At 38.9% G+C, this 21,278-nt stretch overlaps 2 protein-coding genes across 2 annotated transcripts in view; one reads left to right on the top strand and one right to left on the bottom strand.

Annotated features, from left to right (window-relative positions):
- Positions 1 to 6,492: 6,492 nt before the first annotated feature.
- On the bottom strand, positions 6,493 to 8,520 carry birc5b (baculoviral IAP repeat containing 5b). Its single transcript, XM_058410936.1, has 4 exons — positions 8,358 to 8,520; positions 7,176 to 7,285; positions 6,785 to 6,899; positions 6,493 to 6,689 (listed from the first exon to the last, which is right to left on the bottom strand). Exons 1-4 carry the CDS (start codon positions 8,481 to 8,483, stop codon positions 6,600 to 6,602), a joined length of 441 nt encoding a protein of 146 aa, XP_058266919.1. The 5' UTR covers positions 8,484 to 8,520; the 3' UTR covers positions 6,493 to 6,599.
- Positions 8,521 to 14,281: 5,761 nt separating this feature from the next.
- znf385a (zinc finger protein 385A) overlaps positions 14,282 to 21,278 on the top strand; it is a 77,256-nt gene continuing 70,259 nt past the window's right edge. The window contains exon 1 of the mRNA XM_058409756.1: positions 14,282 to 14,309. Within this exon, the coding sequence (XP_058265739.1) occupies positions 14,297 to 14,309 (13 nt within the window). The 5' untranslated portion in view covers positions 14,282 to 14,296. The remainder of the gene's footprint in view (positions 14,310 to 21,278) is intronic.

The raw sequence follows: 21,278 nt of genomic DNA, 5'->3' as shown, positions 1-21,278 counted from the left end.
TTGGGTACGAATCCTGGCTCACTACATATTTATTAACAACAAGCAAGGATGCTATCTTTGTGAAGTTATTTTTTATATTGTTTAAAGTACATTTTGAAAAATACTTTGATTGTTCGGTTACATATTTTTGCAATATTCCTAGCTAAACACCGTTAAACACTGAAAAGTTGACCCAAATAGAACGTCAAATAAAGTTAGAATTTGCTACAGAAGCTACTTATTTGAAGACAAAATTGGCTGAGAGTTCATTTACCTTTTGTTTCCAGGTGAAAGTCTTCAGAAAATATGATGCTATGTCCAGTGAAGTAACATAGTGAGCATCAAAGCTCCCAGCATTGTGGGATTTTTTTCCAGTGCAAGGGAAGGAATTTGCGATTGAGACAGACCCTATCACGGCCGACTGACCAGTAACCTTATTCACTATAAGGGATATCTCTGAGCAAGGCTTGCCTGAGGGAAACATTTTGATCTTGTGAATGTTCCTATTCCTCAAGTCCAATGTAGCATTTTTTTCATGGATATGGAATGTTTCCAGATGATCAGATCAAAATGGTCATTAATTATTAATTTAATGGAGCATAATAAATAAAAATAAATAGTTAATGTAGTTCTGGTTTGCAGGAGTTGTATTTATGTATTTATTTATTTATTCATTCATTCATTCATTCATTCATTCATTCATTCCTTCATTCATTTATTTAATAAAGTAACTAAGAAAAAGGGGAATATGTGACGGACCAGATTTAAAGCAATCAGGCATATGAGCACTGACAGGTGACAACATTATTACCACCTGTCTAATATTGTGTTGTTCCCCCTTTTTGCTTCCCAAACAGCCCTGACCCGTCCTGCACTGTGTATTCTGACCCCTTTCTATCAGAACCAGCATTAACTTCTTCAGCAATTTGTGCAACAGTAGCTCGTCTGTTGGATCGGATCACACGGTCCAGCCTTCTCTCCCCATGTGCATCAATGAGCCTTGGCCACCCATGACCCTGTCACCACTGTTCCTTCCTTGGTCCACTTTTGATAGATACTGACCACTGCAGACCAGGAACACCCCACAAGAGCTGCAGTTTTGGAGATGCTCTGATCCAGTTGTCTAGCCATCACAAAAATTTGCTCAAACCTGCCCATTTTTCCTGCTTCTAACACATCAACTTTGAGGACAAAATGTTCACTTGCTGCCTAATATATCCCACCCACTAACAGGTGCCATGATGAGGAGATCATCATTATTATAAGATCTAATTAAATTAGATCAGTCTTATTTACTTCACCTGTCAGTGCTCATAAGGTTATGGCTGATCATTTTCCCTCATGGGATCAATAAAGTCTGTCTGTCTGTCTGTCTGTCTGTCTATATATATATATATATGTTTTATATATAAAACAACAAAATTGTTTACATCCCAGAAAATAATTTAGTAAAAGTCAAGGTTTCTAAATCCATTTTCTTCCTTCTTTTCATAGACAAGACAAAAGAGCAGAGGCATGTGTGGCACTCTCACCAGAGTAGATGGAGAGGGTTCGAGAGTAATCAGCTGCTGTCTGACTGTGCTGACACGAGCGCTCAAAGGCCGATGGGAACAGAAACGTGTTGCGCTGACTGAAGCTCTGCCCTGTGGCTCTGTCCCAGGGGAGCTGCTGCAATCTCTGTGACCTCTGCCTGCAGCATCACCTCTCACTCAGTTCATATAGTTTCAGATAAGGGAAGATGGAGAGAGATAGAATGTTTGATCAGTTTTGAAATCTACAAAAACATGAACTATTAATTAAATATACATATTTGATATATCCTCACATATATAAATATACATATGAAATAAAAAAAGGGACGATATGCTTCACAGTCATCAGACCTCTACTCTGTATATTCAATTCAATTCAATTCAATTTTATTTGTATAGCACCTTTAACAGTGGACATTGTCTCAAAGCATCTTCACAGAACCTAACAAATATAGTACAAAATGTTCAAGATTAACATTGGACTTATATTTCAATTTATTTGTATTAATATATAACATCTATAAAACCATCCTCCTCCTTCTGCCTCCTTCTAACTTTGGAGATGTTCTTCTTGAACAAAAATATACATTTTATACAATTCTATACACTCTAAGTAATGGTCTAGTTTTAACTAGACCACTGATAGTTCTTAGATTTATTTATTTTTATTTTAGTTGCAAAAAAGTTCATAGACTTAATATTATTTAAATAAATATTAATTTCATTAATTCATTAAATTGAAATTATTGATATTAAATTATAATTATAGATTTTTTTTCTTCCATCGTGAATTTCTGTTATTCTTAATATATGAAGCACTTTGAGATTTTAGTATGTCAATTTAAAAAACTTAATTTAGTTCCTTCTTGTTCTTGTTCTTGTTCTATAAGTCTATAACTATAAGTTAAGTATCTTTAACTTTCAATAAATAAATAAATAAATAAATAAGCCAACAACAAGAAGTGTCTCACAAGAATCTCACCTATAAAACTTGATGATAAAAAATATTTGAACTCAAATGGATTATCATAACTTAACATTCCTATCATGTGTGGTCATCAGAAAACCTTTCCTTCATCACGAGCATACAACAGTGCAGATATTTGGTTTATATACTAAAAAGAAATTTCAGATGGCGTAATAAAGCCTGTTTCCCTTCCTGGAGTCTCTTTTGTTCGAGTGGGGCGGACAGGATGGGAGTTGTGGTTTTAAAAAAAATAGTGAAGGAGAGATGAAGAAAGAACGATTGGACATTAAAGTGCAGTCTCAAACCTCTCGCTCTTTTTCTCCCTCGCTTTTTTGTCTCTCTGTGGCACTAATCCACTGGGCAAACAACACGAACTCCCAGTAAATGAAAGGTCCTGATCCACAGGGGCGAGATGAGGGATAAAGCATCGTGATTAAGATTGTATTAATGGGGCCATAGGAGGCTGGAAGGCTTTAATCAGTGGTTGTGCTGCCTTAATCCCTTGCCTTTAAGCTGCTGCTAACACTGTGATCCTCCCTCCTCCTCGGTCACTCACACTCATACACACTCTCGAAAAAGGATGGCCAAGGTGCCAGAGTAGGAGCCGAGTGAAATCGAGATGGAGCGAGTGAGACCCCGGGAGCAGCTGCGAGGAGAAACGAGGGAGATGTGGGGCCCGAGGGAACAGGAGCTTTGGGAAAGGAAAGACAAAGAGAGGCAGAAATAAAAGGATAAGAACAAGTTGGAGTGACAGGGAAAGAGAAAAACGACAAAGAGTGTGATGATTCACGTCCACGTCAGATTTATTTGTGTCTCACAAATATGTATGATTAAAATTTATGAGTAAATTAATGATGCAAGCCGTTCACTGTTCTAAATGACTTAGCGGATCACAAGTTATATCACTGTATAATTGTTCGGGAAAGTTTTCTGCTGAAAGTTAGAGAAGAATAAAGACAAGGCATCGCAGTGTGATATTGTGAGGTGAGGCTCAAAGGTTCAGTCCCGGCCGTGAGCGCAGGCCTCTGCCACAGTGCTAGGGTGTCAGAGTTAAAGAGCTTCTAATGGGATGGGGATGCTGTCGTGTTTACCCTGCCTTCCCCCCTCCACACGCCCACTGTATTGTGGACGTGGCCCAGCTTTGAGCCTCTACAATGGCTGGAGAGGAGGGACAGATGGATGGAGGCACAAAAAGAAGGCAAGGTAGGAGGGCCAGGCTGTGTGAGAGAGGGAGTTCTCCGTCCTGCTCACGCTGCTCACCGTGCAAAGAAATGGAGAAATAAAGAGAAAGCGATGGAAAGAAAAGAAAGAAATGGAAAAAGGGGAGGGCAAGAGGTCACAGCGGGATTTGGAGTGCTATAGATTATAGTCTATACCCACTATGGAATACAGTATCTGCCTAGATTTGCCTAGAGCAAGCGAAATAATGAGAATGATAATGAGTTCACGGTCACCTGGAAAAGGTGACGGATTGGCTCTAGCCTTTGGAATTAAAGTATGTTTGTGTTCATCATGCATATTTAATATTTTCCTCTATAAAAGATGATGATCAAGCAGGACGGTTAGAATATAGGAACAGATTAATACATATGGAGTGAATCCAAACAGATTAGTATGCAATTTCAAGGGAAGATGATGAAAAGAGTGTTTATTCATACAGAATTCAAGGAGAAAAATTAAAACCCATAAATCTAAGTGTAAAATGTGTGAAATAACCTGCAAAATATCTAAACAAAAAAACCCCCACATCTTTATGTAATACTGAAACTCTAGCAATGTATTACATCAGATCATTCATTACCTTTCTTGCTCCTCAGGGCAATCAACACATCTACAGTCTTCTTGCTAGTCTGTGTATGAAAATTGATCTACATTGACGTTTGGCTTGCTATTAAATATTTAATCTAGCATCAAAGACCTTGTGTAAATAATTCAATATTGTGCAGCAGATTAAATGCATTAACAACAGACTAAAACACTGCGCTTTAAAAGTTTGTGTGTATATCTGTTTGACGGACTATAAATGATGTATATCAAATGTGATCCATTTAAAATTATCGGAGCTGATATGTTCGCAAAACCGACGTGAAGAAGAAAAGAAGCTCTATTTTGTGGCATTAAAGTAATCTACTTATACCTCCTAAAACTACAATCGTCACTTAAACCAGATTCATTTGTGACACAGATGAAGTGCACAGCCTTCATTCAGCGGGCCTCATGTGCTCTTGTGAGTTTAACCCCACACCTCCAGGTGAGGTCCTCATCATTAATTTGCGCCGCATGTAATAAGCACTGAATGGCTTTGATTATGGGGTTGGATGAAGTGGGGGGATGCTGAACGGAGGTGAGGGAGATGGGGAAAGGCCCCTCCAGTGTAAGATGAGGAGAGCTGAGGGACTGGGAGGGAGGACCCACACACAGCAACAGATGGGCCCCAATGGTGCTCTCAGGTTGTAAACTTTCTGTTGGGAACATCTGTCCGTTTGTCCATATGTCACATACTCACGCGACCAAAATGACTTGCTAACCAGCCACTGTTGCAGGCGCAGACACTCACCAAACTCGTCACCCCGAAGGCAGTTAGCGCACATCAGTTTGCTTATATGGGGATGAAAATTAATCAGAAGGCTAACATTAACAACCAATGCTAATTCCCTGATTAACATGCACCCTAAATATTGTACAAATCCCTAGCACCTGCTGCACTTGGCTGGTGCACTACATTGCATCAAGACAAAAATGTTTTCTTAAATGATTATATAGCAGTTTCCTCATGATGGTTACATCATTCTTCCTCCAAAATAGCTTACTTTTTATATTTGTTCTGTACTGACGGAATAAAGCAGAATTAAGCAGCTGATCGAGGCTCTATATCCAGAGAGCTGCATTACACATTAATCCAGAACAGAGTAAGGGGGGAGATGGGATAGTACCTCTAATCCTACTTCCCTCCCACTGCCACCCCACCCAAACACACACTTTTTCATCTATGCAGTACAGCAAAACATGACACAAACCATAGAAAAACAGAAGAAGAATTTGTTTTCCCATTCTTCTTGACGTTGTAATGTGAAATCGGTGGAAAACGCACACGCGTCCATGAACTCTTAACTATTTATTAAACCATATAACCATTTATCAAACCAAACAAAAACACAAATCACAGACTACCTCAGGAAAGAGATATTGTACAATCAAGCCATTAAAAATTAGGCACATTGGTTCAAACTACAAGAATATTTTAGCCTTTTTATTGCATTTTATTCTACCCATTTTTAATAAAATTGCTATTAGTTGGACTTTGGTTTCCATCACTGGAACAAATTTAGAAAACAAGAACCCCTGGTTATGTTTTTTCCCCCCCCATGGCAATATGTGATGCAAATAATTCTGCACAAAGTGCAAGAGATATTGAGTACTAAAATTATTTTAAAAAAATCTTACACTTATAGTAATTGCTTATAATCCACCGGAGGATAATTTATGTTTAATAAAAACACTTGTTACATCGAGGTAAACCGGTCGCTAATAAGCAGCTCACACTCCGAGGTCACAGGGATGACAAGCTATTGCATGCATATAAACTTCCAGACTAAATTCATCATCATATTGCCTTAGCCAGGACAATTTAATGATCTACCTTCACATACAAGCACATAGTGTTAGTTTTGGATGCACTGTTTGTACCCCCTTCCTCCTATACACAGTGTCCAAAGTGACAGATGTTGCTGGGGCAACAGTTGGTATTGAGTAGGAGGAGCTTAAGACCATCTGCCCAGGGTCAAGGTTTGGATGAGAGGGGGCTTTAAAAAAAATTAGTGTGGCAACTTGAGCTAAACGGCTAAAAATGTGGTAAACGTTTCATTTATTCAGTTCCGTCAGGCGCCTGCAGGATTTGGTCAGGATTTGTTGGAAGACAGAGCAAATACGGCTAGGGTTCAGGTTTCCCCCTCCTCACATCGCACCGGTCAAGCGAAGAACCCTGCATGACACTGCCTCCCTGTGGCCTGCTGACACAGCAAATGGTGATATTTCTGAGCCAAATTAAACATAGCCTTGAAAAGACAACACTGTTTATTGATAACTGAGCAGTTACAGATAAAAAAACAAAACAAAAACAACTACAGGATATCAAAAAGAATTCTCAAATTTTTGCTGGTGTTTTCCACTTCGTCACGGAAGTGGGCAATCTTCATGTGTGCCATTTTCCTCTGAGTTGAGAAAGCATAAGAAGTTGCACAATAAGCGGGTGGAGAATTTTTGCCATCTTTTATGATAAAAGACAATTAAAAGCATAATTTCTTACTATGTAATTGCGAATCCTTCCATGCTCAAGACGGAAAAACTCAATGGCAGTAAGCTTGTGAAAGGATTTCATCTGAAGGAATCCACAGTCTGGAGAGCGTTTAGAGTGTTCGGACCTTGAAACACAAAATTAAAAATCTTTCAGTATTTATAAATAAATAAATCCCCACACACATACAGCCTAGGTACAACACTGTGTCCAGAGTATAGCGGTTTTTGCTCTAAAACACCTAACAGAGACAATCATTTTAGTTTTAAAACAGAAAAAAACCCTCTCTGTACTGGAGATCAGATGTGTGGCATAGATACTGGACATCCCTGCTCTAATTTGTGACAGTGTTGCAGACAGCAGGGAATAGTTATTTATTCACTGCTAATGAAGGCAGGCCTACCAGGGAATATCTTCTGGCTCCCAGCCTTCCAGCTCTTTGAGGCAGTAGAAACAGCAGGCCACATCAGGCTCATTCTCACTAGGACAGTGCACAAAACCTGCCTTGGCCATCTGTAGGTAAAGAAAGAGAATTCAAAGTCACATTTGGACATTACCTACTTTAATATGTACGGAATTTGACAAAAACTATACCAAATTAATTAACTATATAATTGAATTTACTCTTCACCATTAATGGAGAAACCACCCACTTAATCTTAAACATATGAACATAGACAACATATTAGCTTAATAATAATAATAATGACAACTTAAATTCTTTATGAAGAACATGTGCCACACCATTCAAGTCCTACTTCTGTCTTATTGCACTAAATGCATCAATCCAGAACGATCAGTGCAAACATACCTTAGAGATAAATAAGTCATTCTTTGCCTTGCCTTTTGTTAATACAGGAGTTTATTATATACAAATCTGATAAAGCACAGTGCACACTATACTGGTTTAAATAATACAAATCATAAATTAGTATAAACCGTACAGCCCAGTAGTTTAGTGGGTTGTTTTGCTGCCTCAGAGCTCAAGGGTGCATGTGTGGAATTTCACATATTCTTGTCGGCATGGCTTTACTCCAGGTTCTTCAGTTTCTTCCTAAAACATGCATGTAGGCGCATTTACCATGTTAAATTTCCCCTAACTGGTGCACTTATTTCCCCATCCAGGGTGTATTTCTGCCTAGGGTTCTCAGGAAGTGTCTCCACAGTGGCTACAGAAGAATGAATGAAAACCCAGAGCCAGTTTTCTTAACTGTGGTGTTATACTGGGTACATACAAGTTCAAGTACAGCAAGGTAGGATATAAAAAGTAAATGTTGCTGTACTTGACACTTTCCCCAACGGCTGAACATTAATATGCTCATAGTAAGCTTAGATATATAATTTTAGATGAGCTAATGGTTAAAAATTGGCCTGTTTGTTAGCAGTGGTTAACCACAGAGTAGTTACCACAAAACCCAACACCTATTAGGAGAGCTAATCAGTGTGCTGTTAAGAGTAAAGATTACAGCACGACGCCATCTCATTAATACACTGAGTGAAAGGAAATCAGCCCCCAGGACGTTAGACTAACGGCAGGAATGTTTTATTCACCAGCAGCCCAGTGAGCAATGTTATTTGAACTCACCAGCTCGGGTGTGCACTGACAATCCTCACGGAAAGGCCAGTCTGCAAATGTCTCTAAACGCCTCTCATAGCTGTACATTTGGTCAAAAGTCAAAAATCTGGCAGCAATAACCTCTGAATGACACATAATGACATACACGTTTAATAAAAGCTGTTTACAATGAAAACACACCGAGCAAATAGACTACAACACAATTTTGTGCCGTCCTTAAAGCAGTTAACCAAACATAGGCGGATCCAATTAAGCAGCCATGATTGAGCACAAGGTTCAGCTGAGGTAAAATGTTTGTGGTAAAGTGTAGCTACGGATTAACACGAGTTTTTACTATAAAGTACTTAAATGAATGAACCAACAGAAAAATAATTTGAATTGACCATGGCCTGATAATAGGGTGCGATGGCTTAGTGGTTAAGGTGTTGGACTACTGAGCTGAAGGTTGTGAGTTTGAATCTCAGGTCCATCAAGTTCTTTCTGTTGGATAAGATAAGTTGTAAGTGGCTGTGGATAAGGGTGTTTACTGAATAACAAAAATGTAAATGGGTCAGCTGTAACCAGCAAATCTTTTCAGGGCAAAAATAGCTAATGCTTCTTTCAAGTCATGTCAGAAATATCTTCTAAGTTGAGTGCACCACAATGTCATAATCACGCCTGGGGAATTTTCTATTAGCTCTAGCTGTGTCCCAAATGATATCCTATGCACTTATACGATGCACTATGTACTCCATGAATTTTAAAAGGGGTCTAAAATGAACCTCTATCTTTAACCAGGAATATAAACTGTCAGATGATTCAAACACACATAATGCAACACTGCTATACGATGATTTTTTATTAAATATTGAAATAAATCATGGAATGTGGGCGAACTTAAAAGATATTTGGAAGATGTTTTGTCCACTGGAGGGTTTTTGGCTGTCTTAAATTATTATTTTTTTTTGTCATCCAGTGCCAGTGTCTGGTTGTCCTGCCCCTCTGCAACTACATAAGCAAAACTGTGACCTTTGACACTTTTGCGTGAAGTGTCCAACATTCCACACTGTTTTCTCAGTCGAATAAGTGCATCGTCCTGGTATTTGAAGTGCACTTCAAATACTCACTATTTATACTACAATTCAGCTTAGAATAGTGCATAAGTGTGTGATTTGAGATGCACCTTCTGACTTTCTGAATAAGATGTGTGTCAATAACAAAATATCATGGCGGCTGCCAGTGTGACTGACACTGACACAGCAGACAAGTAAGAACTAACAGTTCAGTATAGCTGTAGTTTTGTATGGCTGTTGATGAGGATTTGCCTATTTGTCTGTTTTTTCACTTGGACACACACACACACAAAGCCTTAATCATGACCTCCAAGCTCATATGTACAAATGTCCAGAAAGGACTTGCAGGCAATCAGGTTGCATGAAGTTGCTAGGTGACTTCACAGAATAATTTTAACATTCACTGAACAGGTATGGTTAATTTTCTGAGAAAATAGTTAGCAGAATAGAAAAATTATAACAGAAATAAGTCATCCTTGATCATCAACCAATCCAACTGCACATATTTACAAGACACTAATTAATACATACATATATATATATATATATATATATATATATATATATATATATTACGCTATATATACAAGCTTTGACTTTAAATTAGGCACTTTATGAAGAAAGTTACATTTTAAAGATATAAATGTCTCCCTCTGCTGGGGAAATTTCTCTCTCTCTCTCTCTCTCTCTCTCTGTGTGTGTGTGTGTGTGTGTGTGTGTTCCTCATAAATTTTGAATACGACTTTGAAATTCATAAATACCTTGGCACTGTTGCAAAAGTTCACGGCCTGATCTCACAAATGCGCTTCTAGAGGATGTTGTTGTTGTTGTTGTTCTTTCGTTTTGCTCCCTGTTTTGATCATTTGGTCCGCATGTTTCGATTTGGCACAGGTTTTACACCGGATGCCCTTCCTGACGCAACTCTCACATTTAAATACGCTTCTAGAGGAATGGTCAAAAATTCCTATAAACACACTCCTAAATGTTCTGGAAAGCCTTCCCAGAAGAGTTGAAGCTGTTATAGCTACAAAGGGTGGGACAACTCCATATTACATTCATGTGGATGTAAAAACAGACGTCCCAGAGGTCAAGACTCTGTGCAGGTCAGTCAAGTTCCTCCACACCAAACTCGCTCATCCATGTCTTTATGGACCTTGCTTTGTGCACTGGTGCACAGTCATGTTGGAACAGGAAGGGGCCATCCCCAAACTGTTCCCACCAAGTTGCGAGCATGAAATTGTCCAAAATGTCTTGCATATGCATTGTTGCACTACTTTTTGCACCGTCACTTTACCGTTCATGTTTACATTTACTGTATACACTGTTCTTTCATTGACTGACATTGTCTTGTTCATTGCACAAAGTCGGCCTATATGTTGTTTGTCTATATGTTATCTTGTCTAGTCTTGTCTTGTCTTCCTGTGCACTTCTGTTGTATGTCTAGTTCTTAAAGAGTGCACCTTAAGTATAGTTTAATTTTAATTTTTAAATTATAGTTTAATTTATTTTTATCTCTATGTTATACCTCTATGTTTGTCTGCGTGTTATGTGTAGCACCTCTGGTCTACGAGGAACGTTGTTTCACTTCACTGTGTACTGCATCTGCTATATTTGGTTGAAGTGACAATAAAGCTTCTTTGACTTTGACATTTACTGTTAAATTGGATATTCATATTTATGTATTTTATATATATATAAACACGGTTGCTTAGTGGTTAGCACGTTCGCCTCACACCTCCAGCTTCCTGGGTTTGAGTTTATTTTCCCGCTCACTGTGTGTGGAGTTTGCATGTTCTCCCCGTGCATTGGTGGGTTTTCTCCCACAGTCCAAAGACATGCTCCTAGGCAAATTGGAGTCTCTAAATTGCCCGTAGTGTGTGTGTGTGTGTGTGTGTGAACCTTGCGATGGGTTGGCACTCTGTCCAGGGTGTATCCTGCCTTGATGCCTGAGATGCCAGGCGCAATGGTAGATCGGATAAGCATTACAGACATTACAGATTCTCCTGGAACAAGGACAGTCGAAAAAAGCATTTCATGTCGTATTTGGAGGGGTGTCCCAAAACTTTTGGCAACATAGTGTATATTGTAACACGACAGAAACTAAATGCCTCCCTCTGCTGGAGAAATGAGGTACTGACGGACAGATGGCGATTAAGTTTCCGGCGTGCACGTGCTCCCCATAAATTTTAATTTAACGAGGAGAAACTGAGATTACAGCTTGGCACACTTTCAGGTTCTCTCTGTGCCACTATGAAAACAGAACGGACACTGTGGTGTTTTTGTGACTCCTGTTTCCTTTTATGATCCACGCGCTAAATATGTCGTATTTAATTTAATAAAAATACGACACGCATCTGTTTTCACAGCGCACAGCAAAGTCAGGGGTGTTGCCTGCTCTAAATGTGCAACTGGGACGTTGCAGTGTTTCCAATAATGTTCAACATATGACTTTGAATACGGGATGGTGGCCATGACTTAATTTATGATTATGATCATGCCAACATGAGATGAACGATTTGTTGGCACTGGTGTTAGGCTGAAATTGGCTGAAGCTTATGTATCTCTACTACTACAACATTTGTACTCACAGGAAGACACTTTATTGTTGAGGTTATTGTTGATTGTGGAGCTGTACTGAACCCAATTACCATCAATGCTGTAGTGTAGCAATAAAAAATAATCAGCCGATTGAATCAGACAATATCAGAATGTCTCTGGGAGTGGCCGGAAGGTTTACGCTGATCACTTTTGGTATCTGTTTTTGTCAAGCAGACTCACAGAAGGCCCGGGACTACCACTGTGTTCCTGTAACTCTATCCCTCTCTGCACCCGGCAGCTGAAATGTGCTTACTCGCCCAAAATACAGCCCCGTGCCCTTCTCCAGGAAAGTCATGCAAAGTGTGTGGGCTACCAAGTAAATGTGTGGTTTGAAAGCTTCCTTAACTTGAGCGTTTTTTAATGAAGTCATTATAATTTATGGAATGTTGATGGCCTGGTCGTTTCTTTTTTTATGCCTACCGATCTCTGTACGCACCTGCCGAGGGGTACTGCGGGTAGTTTACGTCACTTGGTATTCTGTCTAGTGTGTCATATTAGGCATGACATTTGGCACATTCATTTTGGACCTCTTCTAATCCTTGTTGATGTGTCTTGGATGTTGAGTGGGTGTATGTGACCATTGGCTGTGCTACTGTAGATGTCATGCTTATTCCTGGTGGCTTGCAACAGCAGGTGGAAACATCATGGATTTCTGTTTGTTAATAGAAAGTAGAGACCTCAGGATTTGTTTCCCCATGACATATGCTCTTCTCAAGCCATGTCGTGCCCTAAGAAGTAATACTGTATATTCCGTGCTTCATGCGCTGCACCCTTCTGAGCTGTTCCTTTTTAAAAGGCCTAATTTGTAATCTGTGAAACGTCCTGAATCTCTACTACAGAGATTATATTCAGATTATATTTTATATAACAAAAATGAGGATGAGTTGACTAAATTGAACATAAAGAATAAAAAACAATAAGGAAGAACCCAAACATGTGATGCTCCATTTCTCCATGCTCCATTTTTTCCTTCATAATGAATTACATGTGAGAAATTAATCAAGAAAATTACAACTTATTACACAAGGGCAGTTAAGGCTTTGGGTTACTGATCAGAAGTTCAGGGTTCCAGGATGCCACTGTTGGGCCCCTTATCTGCTCTGGGGACACTGTGTCATGTCTGACCCCAGCTTCTTAACAAGCTGAGATATGTAATGGAAAATTTCTGTAATATATATGCGACAAACGAAAGATTAAAAATCTTTTAAAATTTTCTACTTTAATTCGACGCATAACCGGACGGCATAGTAGCGTAGCGGGTTGCGTTGCATCCTCGCACCTCCAGGTTCCCGGGTTTAATCTTGAGCTCAGGTTACAGTCTGTTTGGCATTTCACATATTCTCCTGATGTTCATGTGTGGGTTTCCTCTGGACTCTCCGGTTTCCTCTCCCAGTCCAAAAACATGCAGGTTTGCAAATTAGCTATGACAGATTGCCCCTAAGTGTGAACGAGTACCCCGAACAGAATAAACTGCATCTATGGCAAAATATAATGCACTAATCACATTATAATGCATGAGACGTTCAATGTATAAACCTGGCTATAAACTTTAATGCCTTTCTGCAAATATATATAACATATCAAATGTGTGTGATGCTTAATGTGTGCATTATATCATGTAATGATATGTATTCATACTGTAGGTCATTGTATTCATAATTCAGTCATAGGAAGTGTAATTTAGAGCTCAGAACACACGGGTTAAGAAGAAAGATTAAAACCCATGTAGGCACTGCAGTGTTGCCATGTCTCCTCTGCCGAAATTATGTCTCTTGGCCTCCATGTACTGTATGTCTCTGTGTATATCTCTCATATCATCGACACTTGACTCTAAAGCCTCTCGCACTCCGCCTTGCTCTCTCACCCTATCACTTGCTCCCTATCCATCTCCCCCCCCCCTCTTCCCTGCAGGCACAGTTGTCCTCACTTATTAAGGTTCTGCTGTGATTAGCTTCTGGAATCTCTTGCACTTGTTCTGTATTCTCAGTGTGGTGAGATCAAGAGGAGGGCCAAAGGGAGGGACGCAAGGGGGCGATGTGTTTGCTTGGACTTTTTTTTTTTTTTCCTACCGCATGGCCTGTGTCTCTACACAACACAACCTGCTGTGTACAAGACAGTGCCTGGCTATCACTTGGAGGTAACCCATAAGGACCATCCTGTGTTTCAGTTGTAGTTCTCTATCAGGGTGCTGCGAGACATCTTTGGGAATCAGGTTTGTTCATGATAGAAAGGACTTCTATGCCAAATTTGCTGCTGATGCGATAAAGAGGAAGGGAAGAACCAGAGGAAGAGAGTTTAATGTGGGGCTCAGGTAAGGACCTCCATTTATTCCCAACAAGGATAATGCTGTGTAAAGTCAATAGGCCTATATAAAGCTTTATGCTGTTTTATTTCCAATTAAGACCTCAGTGAATGCAAATTAAAATTTAAAGTAGTTTAGTAGTGTGCTTTGAAATACTAAACACCTTCACTGTTGAAACACAACTGTTTAGTGATTAAGTCTTCCTAACAGTCCTGCACTCTGCTTATATACAGTTATACAATGTTCCTAATGCACATGCCGAAAGGAAATTATTTTTAGAAGTGTTGATGTGATGATGTAAGCTACACATCGTGTAAGACATAAACAGATAGTAGGTAACATGATAGACATTATGAGTTTACAGCACTCGCTCTCCTGTGGTCTGAACAAATCCATCTCTGACCTGGATTACCATCAGGGAGCTGCTTTTTGAGAAAGCTTGCTTCCTTTTTTACCCTCACATCTGCGGTCAGCTTAACCTCACACACAGCTGTTCATCTGGCTAATGGCACACTGAGTTTGACCCAAGAGGTCATTAATGTGTATATGTGTGTATGCATGTGATAGATGAAGCTACTTGACTCAAAATGCTGGTAATGAAGTATGATTAAGTGACTGTTAGGTTGTGTTTAAGTGTGTGATTCTCTAAGTGATCTCTGACTGACCAGAAACATTAATGGATGATTATTATCGTAAAATTAAATGGTCCAAGTCCATGCTGAGCTGGCCCTTAAATATATGGTTTACATTTTTTATGGCTTTTATATGGTCACAGTATATGGCTTTTATATTATATAAAGTAATGAACTGATTTTTGTTTTCAAATTCTATACACATTTTACACCACTACATCTTCTCTAACGATCTAAAGACAACCGAGACTCAGTTTTCTTAAAAAAGATGGAATAACAATACAATAAAATCAATAAGAAGAAAAAGTCGATATGCATTAATATCTGTTGCCGATCCCTGAGGCAGTCTTATATTACGTGTGTGTGTGTCTCCATGATGCACTGCACTGTATCTCAGAGAAATTAATAGTCTTTGAGGCATGAGGAGTTTTTCTGTCTTCGGCCAGAGGTGTGAAATTAGTGTCTGCGTGTGAGAGAGTGGCAGTCAACATCAACATTCTCCCCCATAAACACACCAAGTAAAGACTCAGAGGCTAAACATTTGGAGGCCCTGGAACAAATTTTTTTTCATGTGACTTTCACAGCATCCATTTTTTTTCTTCTTCTTGCAGAGAAAATGTGCATATCTTTCCGTTACTGATCGATATTCTAATTTTAGTGTGATCATGCACCACCATGCAAACCGATCCTCATGTGCCAGACATACTGACTCTGTGTTTTTCAAGGGCACAATGAAGACAATGGCAATTTATTTAAAAAGATAAATGCATCTGGAATATCATATATTATAAAGAAAGGTGAAGGCATATCGAGATGGCAGGTGATTAGAATACAGTTTGTGTTCACTGATTTACATAGTTTATTTGTGGCAAGAGAAATGGTAGAATTGATGCAACACAGTCAACTAGTAGGGTATAACTAGTTAGCTAATATACTATACAGAAATATTTCTAATCAACGTTGCTTATTTGCCAGAAAACGCATACTTTCTATATACGAAACGTTCAGATTTCACACACTTTAATTCTAAAGCACGTGAAGATGAAGACAGGGCTCAGCCCCACCTCTGACCTTTCAGTGCAGACTCTAAATTCACCATATTCATGCCAGAACACACGGTACCGCTGATCTCCCAGCGATACCCGCTGGAGCACATTGAACATACACTAGGCCTTTTCATTGCACAGAATCCTGACTAGTCTCTTTACGAGTGAGAGATGAAGATGAGACCTAGCATGCAGTTGTGAAATGTACATCACATGCATAGATGGTGTATAGCTGAGGCATTCGGCTAAAATTCGCAAAGTTACATAAAATTGCTTCTTTATAAGAGGTCAGGATAAGCAACCAAAATGTCTGAATGAAGAGAACAGTTACTATAATGCTTAACCAGTAGTGATTACTTTATAGCTAAAAACAAAACAGGTAAAGTTGACTGAAGTATCTGATTTATTTGTCAGACCAGACAGGACAAATATAATGAAAAATTGTATAATAGTGTGTGAAATCTCTTTCATTTCTCATTGGGCTGTATTTAGCTACATAATTGACACAAATGCATGTGTTGGATAAACCACAGCAATGGAGCTGTTGAACTAGAGCCAGTTATTTCATCTGTTGATCAGTCCTGCTACAGGAGATTTCGAGTGCATTATTTGATCCACTTAAATATGTTGCTGGGTCCGTATGAGGTCTTGACTTTGTAGTTGAACCTGACATCTTCCTGTATGCAAGTTCTGAGCTCTTTGAGGTTCAATCCAAAGCAGATATATCTAGATCTCGTTATGTTTTATGTGGTGTTGTGCACATCATTATACTCGATAGTAACCCTTTACTGATGTTGCAAGTGAATGCAGCAGCCCAAAAAATGTACATATGTTAGATTAACAGCTTGCCACTGCTTTCCAGGGCATTTGTTGACTGTCTTGTCTAGCATGTACTTGTGATATCTGACATTTCAAATGAAATTCTTCAATGTATATACAGTTATAATGTTTGATACAATAGAGAATAAAAATGCTTATTGAGTCCTATACAGCACATCAAGCTTTTTACCTAATAAATGCTTGGGGCGGATGAGAGAGAGAGAGAGAGCGAGAGAGAGAGAGAGAGAGAGAGAGAGAGAAAATGAGAGAGAGAGAGAGAATGTTAGTGATAATAATGGTTGACATGGTGATGAAAGGCATGTCAGTAGATTTACACAAGCCTCCACCACCCCTGGATATAAGATAATGTATCCAGTATCTGGGTGACAGTCCAAACCAGTGGCCGTGTTTAATCTTCCATGAACCCATTTCCATTCTGCCATACAGGCAGAAGCAGGACAGACAAGCCTTCTAGAGCTACTCCAAATCCCCTGGCTTTCTTCCACGGCACGCTCCAGTTTGTCTCAATGCTGAGGAAGCATCAGCTCTCCAAAATCTGCTATGGCTGCCTGGATGTTTGGTTAAGTGGAAGGTGTTGTAGTGTTAATCTACATTATCTGCTCACACTGATCTGGCACCACTTTTGTGGTTTCTATAAAAATTCTTAATACTTAGGAGTTTATAGGGTGGAACTGTGTAAAAGCACATGCTTACTAATTTGGCAGATGCTTTCTAACAAAGTGACATACAACTAACAAGATACGATCCAAGCATACAACTGACAGCAGAAATTAGCTTACATGAATATGGTCAGCTATAATTCAAATGACATGAATTGTTTTATATTCATTGTATGGCAGCTGAATTTATTTATCATAATCTTATTATTTTATTAATTTTTTTATGTCCCACCTGTCAGCTCGGACCGGTCTGGTCACTCTCTTCTGATCTCTTTTATCAGCAAGGTGTTTCAGCCTGTAGACCCTGCACTCACCAGATGCTTTTCTAGTTTTTCACACCATTCTCTATAAACTCTAGAGATTGTTGTACGGAGACCATCAGTTTCTGAAATACTCAAACCAGCCTCATCCGGCACTAACAATCATTCTGCACTTCAAGTAACAGAGATTAGATTTTTCCACATTCTGATGTTTAAGGTGAACATTAACTGAAGCTCTTGAACTGTATTTACATGATTTTATGCACTGTGCTGCTGCTACATGATTAGCTGATTAGATATCTGCATAAATGTGCAGGTGTTCCTAATAAAAGAGACACACCAAAGAGTCTGTCACTGGGTTCTACACTGAACCCTAGACCAGAGGGTTTTCCTGTCAAGCTTTGTTTACACAAGAACCCAATTAGAAAGATATGAACTACTGAAAACATATCCCTTTGTTACATGCAACTAAGGAGCTGAGAGTGACATTAGTCAAATCACAAATAACAGTGGTTATTACCCACTCTCCATACCAAGTTATTATCCTGTCTTCAAGTCTGGTTTATGTCCAGAAGGTTGGGTGCTTGTGTGGCCATGTCAATATATAGTTGGAGTTGATTTCCAGTCTGGAGTCACTCCAAGCTTACTTGTGTGGTTCTCCACTTGCAGTGTGTTTGGAAGATGGTGGAAAGGGGTTGGAGGGTGGTGGGGGGAGCTGTCCATGCCTAAAAACAGATATATAAATAAAGTATAATTCTCATGGTAATTTGTGCCCTTTACAAGGAGCAAAAATCCCTAAATAGCCAGGATGTGTTAAGACCATGTGGGCACAGTGATACTTTTCAGCACAGGCCTGTCATTTTGCTGTCTCACACCACATAATGTTTCTTGCTGCTTTGACGGTAGTAAGTTTTCAAAAAAAAAGAAAAGGTTCGGTATTTACACCTGGAGACAAATGTTCAGTCAGGTATCAACATTTAGGAACGTACTGCACTCATTTAAAGTTAACATAGCTAATTCTGACAAGGCTGATTAAGTCACTGGGTAAAAGCATCAGCCAGTGTGAGTGGATTATTGTCAAGAAGAAGCTTTTATTGTCCTTTCAACCACATTTAGCTGACACACTACATCGTGAAATGAGACAACGTTTCTCCAGGACCCTGGTGCTACATAGACAACATAGCAACATATAGCTACAGAACAAAAACAACAACACAGAGCTAAGGACAGAAAGTTACATAAAGACAGAATATACAAAAACAACACAGGACAGTACTGGACACATTGCACTGAAAAAAAAAATAGAGCAAATGTAAACCAGTGGTATCTTATAACATATATTTGATTATAGATTATAAATGATACTGATATAAAAGTACAGTAATTATCTGTAAATACTATTACTATACATACTTACTGTATATACAGTTGTACACATTATACAATATACATTTCGTAGTATTTTTTTATGTAAATAACATTAGGTTTATTATGAATAAATAGTGCATCAATTATAGCTGTAAATTGTTATATAAGCTGTTTATTTGTGGCTAATCTTTAGAGATCACAACAGCCATCTGGATAGAAATCATTAAGAGGATAATGCTGGAAAGAATTTATTGTATGTAATAGAGCAGATATGCTGGAACAGAGTCACACATTATCTGAATGTATGTTTATAGACATTTTGATTAAACTGTACTTGGCATCTGAGATAGACAGAAAGACAGATAGATTCTAAATAATCTAAATATCTGTCCAACCTATAGTTTCTTTTAAATAAACACTACATGCGCACAGAGACTTCATTAAGCTGGGTAAGAAAAGGAGAATATGTTCAACTGTCGTTATTCCTTTACTGAATAACCTAAAATATAATGATCACTGCATATATAACTTTGACACATCCAGTATTATTGTACATTTAGAAAATGGCAAAAAAAACACTCACTGCACTTTATTTACTGTGTCTGCCATTGATCTGATTCATGTATTACATGAGTCTGTGGTGGCTCAACTGGTTAGGGCTCTGGGTTGTTGAATGGAAGGTTGAGGTTCAAGCCCCAGCACTGCCAAAGTGCCACTATTGGGCAATTTGGCAAGACCCTTAACCCTCTCTGCTGCATCATAGCTGCCACTGTGCTCTGATGTAATGTAATAATAAAGTCTTCTATTTTAATATTGATATTTTTCCATTTCTTACTATTAAACTAACAATAATTCTATTAAAACTAATAATTCTTATTCTATCTTTATGTTAGAGACAGCTGATAAGTGCATTTCACTGTGTATGGTTGTGTGTCTGACCAGTGTTGTTGTGTGAAGGGTCACCACAGCGGACCAACTTGGCACAGGTTTTACGCAACTCTCCCATTTTATCCAGGCTTGGAACCGGCACTGCATCCAGCGGATAGGGTTTGGGCACTGGCTGGGAATCGAACCCGGCCCTTCCACATGGTAGGCTAGAAACCTACCACTGATCCATCAATGCCTCCTATGTATTTGACCAGTAAAATTTTTAATTTGAAAATCCAAGTGATATATAAGTTCACTTTAAGTGTACCTGTAGGGGGCAGCAGTGTGCTTTCACACCATTATTCCAGCATCTCCTCAGAGTACATTATACAGTATATCAGTGTAGTTGCAGATAATGGTGAGAACTCAGGGACATGAGTGAAGGTCCTTTCCCTTGTGTCGCAGTGCAGCTTCAGCCTGGCACAAGGCTTTTAGTGGACATATAAGGTACTCTCTCTCTCTCTCTCTCTCTTCCACTGGTGGCAAGGATCACAACAGTAACACCTGACTCTGTTACTCTCAGTCTTCAGATTACTGCTCTACTCCCAGGCTGCTCTTGTTTGGCAAAGCCCGCTACATCTATATGCGTGAATCAGACTTTGGATTTTCAAGTGCTCTTCTAACCTTCAGCTGTGAATATCTTCTTGAGAATTTATTCTGAGATGTGGCTGTGCACATCGTAATCCACAAACATTATCATAGGTTTATAGAGAAACAGAGATAGCAATAACATTGCTGGATGTTGGGATGTGGAGCAAAACACTCTCACAAGCTCTGAACAGCTGATAGTGTGAACCACCAAACAAGGCAGAAGTACAGCTCTCTTTAGCACATTTAGCAAAAATCTTTAGTATATTGGTTCACGATGCTCATCTGCAATTATTCAGCCATATTCAGAAACAAAAGACTTTTATTGCACTTTATTATATTAAATCGAAAACAGGCTGCTGTTTATTTATACGTACTTTATTATTCTATATACATGACTGTGTATAAATCTTTAAGTAATTAGTCAGTAATTTTAGTCAGTAAAATAAATTGATCACTGTGTGACCACATTATGCATTTGTAGTAAGTCCAGTCTACTTAATAATCCTCAGTTTGGTCTGTCTGCTTCTCAACATATTTGAATAGCAGAGACAGGACAATTGTGAGAAAGCCTGTGATTATTCAGACCACTGAAGCACAGAACACAGAGCTCCAGACTTAATGCACCTGTCATACTAAACTCTGTTATGTAACTGTT

The sequence above is a fragment of the Hemibagrus wyckioides genome, linkage group LG15 (assembly GCF_019097595.1).
Source record: "Hemibagrus wyckioides isolate EC202008001 linkage group LG15, SWU_Hwy_1.0, whole genome shotgun sequence".
NCBI lineage: Eukaryota > Metazoa > Chordata > Actinopteri > Siluriformes > Bagridae > Hemibagrus > Hemibagrus wyckioides.
Note: the sequence above shows the minus strand (reverse complement) of the source record. Positions and strands in the feature narration are given on the sequence as shown.